The sequence below is a fragment of the Arachis ipaensis genome, chromosome B10, assembly GCF_000816755.2.
Source record: "Arachis ipaensis cultivar K30076 chromosome B10, Araip1.1, whole genome shotgun sequence".
Lineage (NCBI taxonomy): Eukaryota > Viridiplantae > Streptophyta > Magnoliopsida > Fabales > Fabaceae > Arachis > Arachis ipaensis.
Window position 1 is genome coordinate 119,205,011 of NC_029794.2, and position 14,845 is coordinate 119,219,855.

A 14,845-nucleotide genomic window follows, 5' to 3' on the forward strand; every position below is an offset into this window, starting at 1 on the left:
TCTTATTAAACTATTATATACTATAATTAAGATTAGAAGAGAAGTAGCAAAAACATGTGCTAAATATTGTGAATTGTACTAAATGATATATAGTTATTTGTAGCAACAAAAGATAATACAAAAACCAATCTAATTAAATGAAAGAAATTAAACTAAAGATCCTCAAGATGAGCATGGCTATTAACCATGTCTTGAGGAATGAATCTGGCCCAAAACCAATGTGATCTCCACACACTATTCATTTCTTCAATTGGGACATTCTTTGTCTCAGGAAGGAAGAAGGCAATAAAAATAGTCATGATAACTACAAAACCACCAAAAAAGAAGAAAAGACCGAATTTCAAGTGACAAAGCATCATGAGAAAAACTTGGCCTATGATAAAAGTGAAGAGCATGTTAACCGAAACATTGATGGCTTGTCCTGCGGATCTTATTTCAAGAGAGCATATTTCACTGGGAACCAACCATCCAAGTGGACCCCATGACCATGCAAATGATGCCACGTATGCACATATAAAGAACAAAAGAAGGTTCACTTCTCCATTGCTAAATGAACCTACACCACTCACCCCAAACTCCTTAGCGATCATAGCTCCAACCGCAATCTGCAAATTAAACAATCATTCTCACTTATTTTCTAAATTAATTATGTAGTAATGTATTGAGTTATTCAATCCCCAAATGATTTCTCAGATTGCCCTAAAATAGTTCATCAAATCTCAATTATATCAATTAAGTTGTTAACATCGATAAAAGTGCATTACATTAGTCTTTTCTTTTTCATAAGTGACTCATTACATCGTTAAACATTAATGTAGTACATTTTTGTCAATTTTAAAAAGTAATTGGTGTAATTAAAATTTTTATACTATTTTAGTGTGTGCAACTAATTAGAAGACTATTTTAAAACTTAACTTGTATGTTATAATCAACTTTTTTGAATACATCATCTCAATTTTTATTTTAATTAACTTTGTAAAATTTAATTACATATACTATACAAGATATAAAAAATATTATGTATGAACTAAAAATTAACCACTAAATTATGTATTTATATATAAATATATATTTTGTATTTCAACACATGCACACACATATATAAATGACTGAGCGACTAATGTTTGATATACAAATAGCAAAGTTGATACAAGATTTAAGTGACAAATGAAAACATACAAGAGAAAGTCTTGTATATGATACATCACACTTTATAAGATCAAGTAGAAAAATCAATTAACAGAATCCATTCTTAATTTTCACCTGACAAATAAGAAACAAAAATCTTCTTCCAAATTTATCCATGGAAAGAATATAGTAATAATGAATGATCAGTAAACTTTTATTTATACTCATAAAAAATCATAATAGTATCAAATTTATTCATAAATAAAAGAATTAATTTTGTATCTATAAAAAATAATCTATGTGATAAAAATGATAGTTTTTTACAAGTAAATTTATTAATGAAAGATTTCTCAGTATTAAGAACTTTTATAAGTAAAAATAATAATTTACTCAATTTTCATAAGTGCAAATTAAATTTAGTTAATTCTATTTATTCTTGGATAGATTGGATGACATATATTCTGAACTTTCACCAATACAAATGCTAGTTTATATATGATAATTGATAAATTGATGATAAATTGAAGCATGCATGTTGTAACTAACTTTTACCTGGCAAAGTAACATTTGGATGCCACCTTCAAGAAACAAAATTCTTCTTCCAAATCTATCGACAGAAAATATAGAAATAATGGTGGCAACAACATTGACTCCACCGGTGATGACAGCAGACATAAGAGAAGCATTACTCCCAAACCCTAAAGTTTGGAAAAGAACGGGCGCGTAGAACATAATCACATTGATCCCAGTGAATTGTTGAAAGAATGGAATCAACGAACAAAAAACAAGTTGAGGCCTATATTTTGCTTCTATAATATTCTTCCATGCATTATCCACTTTTTTCGCTTCCTCACTTGCATTCACAAGTTCTTGAAACTCCTCATCCACATTATCAATGCCACGAATTCGTTGCAACATTTTTCTAGCTTTTTCTTGTTTACCTCTTTCGATCATGGAGTTTGGCGTGTCATCTAAGAAAATTGCTCCCAAACACAAAATAATTGCCGGAACTGCCCCTATTCCCAAGGAAAATCTCCATCCATTCTTAATCTTGGCAAGCTTGTAGTTGATGAGATTCGCGATTAAGATTCCGATTGTGATCATCAATTGAAATCCGATGTTAAGTGCGCCTCTAATCTTCGGAGGCGCCATTTCGGATAAGTACAACGGAACAGACTGTTTGTTTGTTCAAAAAAAAAAAAACTTTACGCATTAATTAGATGATAAATGATAATAATTTTATCCATAGTTATATAGAACGTAATATGTTTCCATACGAAAATAGATATGCACTATATCATATGTGAAAAATATACATATGATATTCTACAAATGAATTAGTATGCAATATAAGCGAATTTGCATGCAATACGCTACCTGATTAGTGAATTCATGTAACTATGATTTTACCTGATTACAAAATCCGACACCAAAACCAAGCAACAAACGACCGATGATAAGCATGGCAACGTTGACGGCGAAAGCGTCTAACAAGGAGCCGATAAGAAAGAAGATTCCGCCGATAAACATAGAAATCTTGCGGCCCATGATTCTTGTTATGGAGGAAGCAAAGAAAGAAGCAACCAATGCCGCGAGATATAAAGAAGATGTGAACAATGTGAGCAATGGATTGTCGAATTTGCAGTATTGACTCTGATGATGAACACCGGATTGGTCTTTCATTTGGATGTAAACATTGGGAAAGAATTTGAGTAAAAATTGGTCCATGGAAGTCACGCCTCCTGTAATGCCAAGATCATAGCCAAAGAGTAAGCCTCCCATGGCGGCAACAATGCATGTGACTATGACGAATAATGTGATCTTTCCTTCGTGGTGGGTTCCACCTCCTGTTGCGACAACACCTCCTGCCATATTTTGAACTCTGTGTGTCTTTCTTTACATACATTCCATGCATGTTAATTCTTAACGTCCCTTTCCCAAGGAGGAAACTTATATGCACCACTTCTGCCTAGGATGTGTTTTATTTTTAGTATTAAGAGTGGTTGATAAGAAATCGGATAATATAAAATAATAAAATATTTATTTTTATATTAAAAAAACATAAAAAAAAAGTATAGTAAAAAATGATATATAAAAAATTATTTTTCTTTTTTATATATGCATTTACTAATCTTAGAATCATAAAAGATAAAGCTAAGTCACAAATAATAATGATAATAGTAGTAGCTAGTAGAGGATTGCCTTTAATATTTATTTAGGTTTGTAAACTAATTAAATTGGAATAAGATTTAGATTCCATAAATATAGAGAATATAGACACCAATAAACTCATATAGTACATGCTATCACTATAAATATAAACTCTTTAGGGTATACAAACATACTAGTTTAATAACATTTTCATATCAATATTACTCATCTTAAAAACTATTTTATGCTCTCTCCATCTTCCAATCATTTTTAATTCTCTCATCTTTCATAATCTCCACAAAGTATTTAGACCATTGATTTGATCTATGATTTTACTTGTGAATTCAGCAAATCAAAAAAATTTTTTTGTTCCTAACTATCTTAGATAAGCATAGAAGAAACAAATTTTGTTTTTTGATAACAACTAGCACTCTTCACAATCAAGGGAGAGAATCTAAAAGATCACATATAGTTAAAGAAAAAATACCTGCTAAATTTAAATTTAAAGAAACAAAGGCTGTTGATAAGATTTCTTTAATATATTCAAAATAAATATAACAAGACTATAATCTGTATTCTTGGTTCTTAGCATATGTAGATTCTTCTTTCAAGAATCGAATTATCCATTATATTATTTTTTAGCTTTGGAAAAATTTGGCAAAAACTTCACAACTATTATGCAGAATCACCTAAAATAAAGACCAAGCAATCAAGGAATCAATTGAAGATGACCAAGAAAAAGAACCTTATCATAATTGAGTATTTGTCAAAAATAAAAATAAAAAATTACAAATTCATTAATAGCAATTGATTTTTAGCTTAGCAATGGAGATTATATTGAGGCTATTTGTGAAGGCTTGCCAGAAGAGTTTTCTAGCTGCATCACCCTTATCCAAGCTAAACCTGAATTGTTTAGCACAGGTGAGATTAAAAAACTCTTACTATCCCATGAAGCTACCATTGAAAAATTCAAACAGAATTCTTTAATAACGGTTCAAACAAATCTTACTCAAACTAATTTTCCAAATCCAGAAAATTTCAATCGTCCTTATGAAGGTAGAAGGCATGTTAGAAGTAGCAGATTCTCTCATGAAGGCAGAGTCTCTTAAAAAATCAATAATCGGTAGATTTGTCAAGTTATTGGACACACGGCCCTTCAATGCTTCTTTTGATATGATCATAGTTACCAGGGAGCTTCTACGACAAATTCCTGAACCTCCTCTCCAACTATCAATCAACCACCTCCTCTACCAACCTCATTTCATCAACCATAATCATTTCTTACATCTTCTTCTCAAAATTCAGATATGTCTTGGTATCCATATTTTGGTATCTCTCACCACCTCACTAATGATACATCAAGTTTGATTTCAGCCTTAGAATACACAAGACTTGATCAATTATACATAGTCAATGATTCAGGTTTGCTTATCTCTAAATCTAGTTATTCATATATTAAGAATTCATCTAACAATCATGTTTTCATTTTAAAGAATCTGTTTCATATTTCTCAAATAGTTAAAAATTTAATTAGTGTTTAAGATTTTATTTGGACAATAATGTCTTCTTTAAATTTTATCAATTTCATTGTGTAGTTAAATCACAAGATACTAAACAAGTGCTCCTTCAGGGACAACTTAAACATGGGTTATATGTGTTTGATCAAGTTTGTATTCCAAAATCATGTAATAATAATTCAGATTTTCATGCCTTTTTAGCTACTTGTAGGACAAATTTGGAGTTATGGCATAAACACTTAATCTCCAATTATTATTAAAACTGTTCTTAAACAGTGTAATCTTCCATTTTCTAATAAAGTTGATTCAACATCTTTTGTTTGTGAAACATGTTGTAAAGAAAAAATGCACACCTTACCTTTTTCTTTTTCTGAAACCACTTATACTGCACCCTTACAATTAGTTTTCTTGGATATTTGGGGTCTGTTCCTTCTATATCTCATTCTGATAATCTTATTACTTGAGTATTGTGGATACCTTCACTAGATACGCATGTGTTTACTTATTAGCTACCAAGTCTCAAGTGTTTACAATTTTACAATAATATAAATCTATGATGGAAACTCAGACAGGTCAAATTCTTAAATCTATTCAAACAGATAATGCTAAAGAGTTCTTATCAAATGAATTCAAAACCTTTCTTAATACCAATGGCATCATTCATAGATTGTCATGTCCTTATACTTACCATAAACAAGATGTTGTAGAGATTAGAGAAGAAGTATAGACATATCTATGAAATGGATTTACATTTCTTGCTGCTGCACATTTGCCAATAGAATACTGGGAGGATGTCTTTCTTGCTGCTACTTTTCTTATCAATAGATTGTCCACCAAGATCCTTAATATGAAATCACCCCTTTGAGATTCGTCATTCTAAGTCTCCAGATGATTCTATTTTGAAGTTTTTTGGGTGTGCTTGTTATCCAAATTAAACTTAATGCCTTTTAATAAATATAAATTAGACTATAGGTCTAAAAAATGCAACTTTCTTGGTTATGCTCTTTTTTCAAAAGGGTGTAAATGTTTAAAATAAGATGGTAAAGTTGTTATTGGGCGTAATTTTTTTTTTTATAAAAAAATTTTTATTTTCCCTATTTTTTCATAAGAATGTTGTCTCTGATTCATCACTAACCTTTTTTTATAAGCATAAGATGTTACCTTAGATTCCTATTTTAAATTTTGGTACATCACAGTTACTTTGTATCCCAAGTAAAGCTCCAACTACATCAACTATGTTTACTAACTCCAATACAGGTTCTACTCCTCCAACTAACAATGCTTCATCATTTATTAATTAATCACCTTTTGAAGAAGTTATTATAGATTTTGCACCGATACCAATTTTTATTTTGAAATCCAGCTTCCAAGGTTAGTGATATGGTAACTCGTTCTAAATCTGATGTCTTTAAGCCTAAGGCTCTTATTGCACATTCTAATAATATTGACTTGGTTAATAATGTTTCCAGTATTGTGTCTCAAGCTAAGAACTCCTCTCATTGGTTTCAAGCCATGAAAAAGGAATAAAACTTGGTATTTAGTCTAGCCAGCACCCAACTACACAATTATTAGGTCTAAATGGGTGTTTATTTGCCATTAACCGTGGACCTGATAACTCTATTAAAAAAATTATAAAGCTCACCTTGTGACCAAGGGATACTATTAAATTGAGGGCATCGATTATTCTCAAATCTTTAGCCCAGTTATTAGACCAACAACTATTAAAGTCATCTTATCCTTGGCTTTATCTAAAGGTTAGTCTCTTAAGCAATTTGATTTTAACAATGCATTTTTCAATGGAGATCTCACTGAGAATAATGTGTACATGGCACCTACTGTCAAATGGGCTAGCCAACTCGTTTAAGCCCAGACCATTTAGCCCATGGGTTATACGGGCTAGCCCATTTAAGCCCACTTTGTTCGCGGGTCAAAATTTTATAGCACAGACCGTTTATGGCCAGCCTGACGGGTTAAATAGGCTGGCCCATTTATTTGTTGGCTTTTTTTTGAAATTTTTTAAAAAAAAAAAACTAAAAAAGTCCAATTTTGAGGAGAAAAACTAGTGTATATTTTTGGACAAAAATATTTTGTTTGGTACAAATAAAATTAAAGTTCCACTAAACAACTAAATACATTTGATTTGAGTAACAGTTATGCTCTAAACTTGTTCTTTTAACTCAAAATAGAACCACATTCACATCCAATTAGTGATTCTATATTTCTAATTCTAATATTTCTAATTAAAAGAGTATTTCTAATTCTCCTTATATAGTTAACAAAGTATTATAAATCAACATAGCAACATCATAATTCTACCAAAAAACCACACAAATATGAAAAAAAGTATTTAACAGATTACATGGCATGCAAATATATTACAAAAGCAGCAAGCAATGTAATTCTAAAATTTTTTATCCAATCTACCAAATTAGTCAACACCTGCAATGGAAAGAAAAATAAATTATCAAATAAAAGTTAGTGACTTAGTGACAGAAAAAAATTTCAATAGAATTGAATTAAAAAATGCATTGTTTAAAATAATTAGACAATACTAATAAAATACCAGGCATCATATTAATTAAATCCACTTTATCTTTATAATGTTCTTTGTCACTCTCATTTCACACTCAAATTCAGCATCTACAATTTAAAATTAGTTAGTAAAAAACTAAATAAATACAATATGCAAGTCATTCATTAGTTATTGCCAATAGAAGTTAACAAAATAAATTTAAAAAGTAAATTACCATCATCTTTAAATCCATATATCCAATTAAGAGCACAAATAAGAGCTTGCACATTTTTATCCAAAATAGAATTTCTATACTTATTTAGGATATGTGCACCAATGAAAAATACCGATTCCGAAACTATCGTAGTTATTGAAATACTAAGCACATCACAAGCCATGGAAGCTAAATCAGAAAAGTGATGGGCTTGAGATCTCCAATATTGCAAGACATATATTTTAGAGTTCATATCAAGAATTGACTTTTCCAAATAGATATCTAAAGAAGACTTTCTTTATGAAGCATTAGCTTGAAAACTTATATTTCTCAACTCCTACAATATTAAAAAAATAATAAAACAGTTAAAAAAGTAACAAATTGACAGAAAATATAAAAAAAATTATATTAATATAATGCACAACAGAAATAAAACTTACATCAGGCACATCAAATGAAAGTGAATCATCTTCTCTAAAAGTTGGAATTCTTAGTTGACCACTAGAAGCATTAGAAGAGGCATTATGTGACAAAGTTTCTGAATACGCTTCACACAATAAATACAGCTTCTTCTTGATGGTGGTCAATTTCTCATTAGCAGTACATAGATCCACTTTATTCAAATAATACTCCAAAACATGAAATTTCATTTGAGGATCGAGAATAGCTCCTAGAGAGAGAATCATGGAATAATCGCTCAATTACTTATCGAATTTGGCTTTCATTAGTTGCACCATTTTTCTTATGACCTCATCCTCACTAATAAAGTATTCTTTCAGCAAACACCCAATCCTCTAAATTTGCATAAAATATAAATTTAAAGTAGGATAAGATTGACCAAACATCAAGGTAGTAATTTTATAAAATGGATTCAGAAATTTACAGATTTCTCTTCCTCTTTTTCACTCTTTTTCGGACGGACAATCTTTGAAATTGTTATCCTTTAAAGAGAGTCTAACAAAATCACGCTCACATCTCAAAGCACTCTCCAAAATCAAGAAAGTAGAATTTCATCTATTGGGCACATCTAAGTTCACTCTAATGTTAGGAATTTCAAGTGACTTAAGAACATCTCTAAATTGGATAGCTTGTGCCTCCGATGCTCTCACATACTTGATACTCTCTTTGATATTATGAAAAGTAGAACTAGCAACCTTCAACCCATCTTGAACTATCAAGTTTAAGATATGAGCACAACACCTCACATAAAAAAAAGTCCCCAATACAAAATAACCCATCACTTAAAAGGAGGTTTCACTTGAGTAAAGTTTCCATGCTATCATTAGATGAAGCATTGTCTAAAGTTATTGAAAATATTTTCTTCTCTATCCCCATTCAGATAACAACTCAAGCACTTTATTTGCTAATTGATGTCCCGTATGTGGAGGGGGCATGTGAGAAAATGAGAGTATCTTAGAATTTAATTTCCACCTAGAATCAACATAATGGGTAGTCAAAGTCATATAACCCTCTGTTGTGCATGAAGTCCAAAGATCAGTAATTAAACATGTCCTACTTCAAAGTTTTCCTAACTGGCATTTTAATTTTTCTTTTTCAGCAATATAAAATTTGAAAATATCAGCTACAGCAGTGTTTCGAGAAAACATCTTAGCATCAGGATTCAAGTACTTAAAAACATCCCTAATTCTCCTATACTCAACAAATGAGAAAGGCAAATCATGTTCTATGATTGTTATTGTAATTAATTCACGAAAAACTATAGGATCAACTTGTCTAACCCTTAACATCCCAGCTTCATCAAGCATCATTTTTCCCAAATCATGAAATTTGGGGAGTTCACGACACACAGGGATATGTCGTCTCAATGTAGAGGTACCATGAGTACTATCCCCACCTTTGTATTCTTTTCTACACTCTTTACATTTGCACCTTGTTTTGCCATCTTCCCCAATTATTTTTATAAAACTATCCCAAACATTAGATGTAGTTAACCGTTTTCTCTTTTTAGAATTTAACCCATCAATAGCAGTAAGTGAAATACTTACAAGAGATGTCACTTGAGTTACTTCCAGTGGGACTTTATCGTCAACAAGATCATCAAAGTCATCATTAGAGTCTGAGTCCAAGAAAATTTGTTTTACCTCAGCATTTGGATCAACAATATCTCTTGCATAGTCATCCATAACTCAAAAATAAATCACTAACAAAAAATAAAAATATAGAACCAAATTAATCTTTACTAAAACCCAAAATAACCCAGAACAAAACCGAATAGATAAATAATTGATGTCAGTGTCAGACTATTCATCTAAATGTTGAGAACCTAAGATTTATGAGAAAAGAAATAACATGCATATTTTATTATTAAGACAAAAAAGTAATCTTACAATAGTTGGCTGAAAATTGATGAGTGATGACCGAGGGCTACGAAAACTAAAGAAGAGTAGAAGCTGACTGGCTGAGTAAAAAATGGATGAAGTAACGAAAACTATGGAGCTAACGGTGATGAGAGCCTTGCAAGGCTCTAATGGTGGGGATGCTCATCGATGACACCGACAAAGAAGTTACTGTCGTCGGAAGAAGGATGGACACACGCATAAATTTGTGAGGCTGTAGTGCTATGCAAAAGAATTAGGGATTTATGGCTACTTCAGAGTACTTTCTCTTTTTCCTTTGTACGTTTGCTATGTAGAAGAATTAGGGATTTAGAGCATATCGCTACTCCAGATTGCTTTATCTTTTTCCTTTGTATGTTTGAGTTTTAGTGAATGGCTGTTTGGTTTGTTTGGCTTAGAGTTAGAGAGACTTTTTTAATTTTGTACTCTTATATTGTATATGGGTTGGGTTATTTTTTGGGTTGATTTTTTTAGCTTGCATAGTATTGGACTATTATATTTGGTCAATTGGGCTTATGGTCCATGGTTTATTGGCTTAATAATTCTCTAAATCTGTTATTTTGTACTGGTCGGGTTGGGTTTTTTCGAATGCCGTTTGGCTGAAATCTAAAATTTTGGTTTGAGAAAAAAACCAAATTTTATGCGGGCCCGCATTTAGCCTGCAGGCTAACCCGTTTAACCTGCAATTTTTTTCGAGTTAATCGGGCTCAGTCCGTTTAGCCCAAAATTTAAATGGGCCTCAATTAGAGGCAAAATCCCGCCCATTTAAATGGATAAATGGGCCAGCCCGATGGACTTGGCCCATTTTAACGGCCCTAATGGCACCACCTCTGGCCTCTTCAGTTTTGATTCTGGTTTAGTATGTAAACTTGACAAGGCCATTTATAACCTCAAGTAGGCTCCCAGGACTTGGTTTTCTAAACTATGCACTATTCTATCTATTTTTGGTTTTCAAAATACTTCATCTGATCCTTCCTTATTTGTTCGTTTCACAACCTCTTCTACTTTTTTCTTCTTGCATATGTTGATGACATAGTCATCACAGATAGTGATAAATCTGAAATAGAATCCATTATCTCTCAGTTTAATCAAATTTTCTCATCAAAGGACTTAGAGACACTGCATCATTTCTTAGGCATGCAATTTAATTTTTTGCTTTTTAGTGACATGCATATCGCATAAACTAACTATGTTTGTGATCTCCTTAAAAAGGCATCCATGGATAAGTCAAACTCAATTCCCACATGAGATGGATGACCAGAAAGGCAAAAGGATGATTAGTATCGACATGATTACGTAATGAGATGGATGTTGTTGAGAGATATGAGAAGAGGCGCTGTCTTTGTCGTTAGAAAAGTCATATGAGGCAAGGATGTCTTAACACTCCAACATTAGATCAGTGATATAGTACTTTAATAGGATAGTAGTGTTGTTTCATGTCAATTTCAAAAAGTTTATGTAATTTTAACATCTATGTCTAAATATTTACTCATTTGAATAAAGTGTGTTGTTTCCATTTATCTGTTAAGTTTTCATGTTTTCAAATATAGCATTCAGATAAATAATATAACATACATAGCAAACATAAGCAACTGCTACATAATTCAGAAAGTAACAAGATTTCTACAGGCTATAAGTATCAAAAAACAAATAGAAGATGAATACACAATATAAATCACTATATAGAGTTATAGTGAAGTCACTATTACTGTCTAGGATGGTGATCAAGCCGGTGGCCCGTCCCACATGCAGGTGGATGTGTTGGTGCAGAATTTTTAACCACAACTTACCAATAAGTGCACCGAGTCATACCAAGTAATAAACTCACGGTGAGTGAATGTTGATCCTACGAGGATTAATGGATTAAGCAAGTAATGGTCAATTGATTATTCTAGTCAGACAATCAAAATATAGGGTTTCAATAGTAAATAATATGAAAACAGAAAATTAAACAAGAACAAACTAAAATTGGTTACGAAAGTAATATGATAAAGATAGTTAAGGTGTCAGAGATATTTCAATTTCAGAATTAATAATTATATTTATCTACTTTGATTATGCAAAGATATAATTCATGACAAACCCTAGGTGATTGAACTCCTATTCCTAGGCAATTCAATCTCCTCTAACCCAACCAACCGTCAATTCCTTTATCAATCAATTGTGTTAGAAGGTTAAGTTCAGAATCTGATTTATAAGCCATATAATCCCTAAGAATCCAAAATAATCCAATTATATGTAACGTATCATATTAAATTCAGACATTTAAGGAATTGTGAGAAAAGAGTTTCAAGCTTTAATTCTAGTGATGTAACTTTTCCAATATTCAAAAGAATTTATTTTAGATTAGGGTTATTTTCCAATACACACTAATCCGTAGGATGAAGAATAAAATTAATTCTTAAACATAAATCAATGCATTAATCAAGAGTAGAAGAATAAATAATTATTAATCTATCAAAATAAACAGAGCTCCTAACCTTAACAATAGAGGTTTAGTTGCCCATAGTGCAGAGAAATTGAAATCCTAATCTAATGTGCAAAACCTAAAACTAAAAAGAATGAAAGACGGAAGAGAGAATGTCTTCACGCTGCCTAGTCCCTTTTTTTTCTTTTATATAAGCGTGGTTGGGCTTTAGGCCGTGTTGCTGGCATGGTGGCACTAAATGTCACTTATGATACAAATCACGTGCTCCTTTCTGCAGGTCTAGCACTAAACACCAGTTTCTTGGCGCTAAACGCCTGGAGTCCCGAGAAGATGGTGATGCTGGACGCGGTTTAGCGCTAAATGCCAATGTTGCAGTATTTAACTCTGTGATGCCAGAGAGCAAGTATAGACTAATATATATCTTTGAAAGATTTGGAAGTTGGCTTTCTAATGCCACTATAACTGCATCATTTGGGCTTTTATAGCTCAAGTTATGCTCATTAAAGTGTGAGGAGGTCAGGGTTGACAGCATCCACGAATTCTCTTTGCTTCAATTTTTGGTTCCTCCTTGTTCTTTTGCTTCTCTTATCCTAAAATTTCTCTATAAGAATCATGAAACCAAGAAAATAAAAGTACTAATAGGATAGCCTTGAAAATTATATAATTATCAAGTAAAATTCATAACTTTTCTATAATAAATGCCAATAAATCATGGCATAGTAAAGAATCATGGCATCACAACACCAAACTTAAGCTCTTGCTTGTCCTCAAGCAAGCAAAGAATCATGGCATAGTAATTAAACTTCCCAACCTTAAAATACAAGGGTGAATGGTTGCAATTCAAATGACTTTGGTTAGCCGTTTCACATATGCACAACTCAACACAATTGGCTATAATTTTTTAAAGCCTCTGTCCGGATTAGATTATAGAATCCTTCATTGAATCATTACCTTGAAGCAAGCTAATTTACTTTCCTTTCACAGCTTATTTTCTTTGGGTGCTTTGTACCTTGAGCCTAGCCGTGACTCTAAATGGTTTGTCTCAAGCTTTATTGGACACAGAAACACCATAAGCACTTGATTCGGGAGTGCTTCGAGCTTACCATGTCCTTTTAATATTCCCCATAATTGATGCTCGGAGCCTTTGGCTTTCTCTTCTTTTGGGGGGATTACTTTGCACCTTGAGCCTAGTCGTGACTCTAAATGTTTTATTTTCAAGCTTTTGCTTAATACTTAAGCACCACAAGCACTTGACTCGGATCCTTAGTAAGTGGTACTCAGAGCCTTTGCCTTCTCTTTCAACCCTTTTTTTTTTCTCATTACGTGTTTCTCCTTCAAGGCTTTGTCAAGTATAAAGATCCCATAATAGTCCTCTAGACTAAGGCCTCAAGCAATTTGGCTCAGTTTGTCTTGAACATTCTTAGTTAATTTGGCCTTCCAAACTCACATTGTCATACTCTTTATGATCAATCTCCTTTTTCTTTTTGTTCTTTCTTGACACATGATCCTTGCCCACATTTAGGAACAAGCACAATTATAATTGTGGATTGTGAAAGACAAGTAATGATATGTACTTGACTAACAAGACTCACAAATGCATTATATAGGATAGAACAAGATAACATATGCATATAATTAAAAAAGAAGGAAACAAATAGAAGTCAATAACCTTAGTTCTCATTGCCATCATCTTCCTCATCTTTCTTTTCATCATTTTTTTAGGCTATGTAGAGCATAGCCTCCAACACCAAACTCAGAATGATTGTTTGTCTTCAAGCAACAAAGAAAAATAGTGGTGACGGAAATATGAATAATCATGATTGTCTAGTAGAAATAAGGAAGCAAGGTAAAAACTCATTCAAATAAAACAAGAAAAAATTAAAAACAAAGCAAAAAGCAAGACAAAATAAAGAAAAATAAATATGTTGCTAATGTATTGGCACAGGAAGAGTGGACCTTGCATGGGTGAAGTGGGACAATACCAAACTTGGTGTGAGAGCACCAAACTTAGTGTGACGCAATCAATGAGAGGCTAGACCAAGTACCCATTGAAATGGAAGCATCATGTTGGTGTAGCAACACTAAACTTAATCCTTGAAATACATATGCAACATGAAGCAAAGTAAAAAGAAAAATAAAAAAATTACCTAATGTTAGATTACCTCCCAACAAGCGCTTGTTTAATGTCACTAGCTTGACGGTTGGTTCTTGGATTTTCTTCCTCTTCTTCCAATTTGTTAAGAGAAATGACTTCAATGGACATGAGGAGAAAAAGAATATCCACCAAAAATCACCCCCCATACAAATCTCTGATTCACTAGGACTAAGGAAAGCATATTCAAGTGTTAGGAAAGAACACTTCAATTTAAATGTAGGCGGTGCATTCAGAATTTTCTTCTCAGAAGCTTGCATGCATAGAGTTGAAGGGACTTATATGGCTACCTCCTTAATTATTAGAATGTGCATGGCTTCCTCCTTTTTTTGAGCATCATCCTCCTCTTCCATGTATGAGGATGGAGAGCTCTTTAATTCCCTGGA

At 32.2% G+C, this 14,845-nt stretch overlaps 1 protein-coding gene across 1 annotated transcript; it reads right to left on the minus strand.

The window, feature by feature from the left end:
- On the minus strand, nucleotides 53-3,096 carry LOC107621066 (sugar transport protein 10-like). The gene is made up of 3 exons (XM_016323111.2): nucleotides 2,539-3,096; nucleotides 1,681-2,304; nucleotides 53-605 (listed from the first exon to the last, which is right to left on the minus strand). The coding sequence occupies exons 1-3, from the start codon at nucleotides 2,998-3,000 to the stop codon at nucleotides 153-155; spliced, it is 1,539 nt and encodes a 512-aa protein (XP_016178597.1). The 5' UTR covers nucleotides 3,001-3,096; the 3' UTR covers nucleotides 53-152.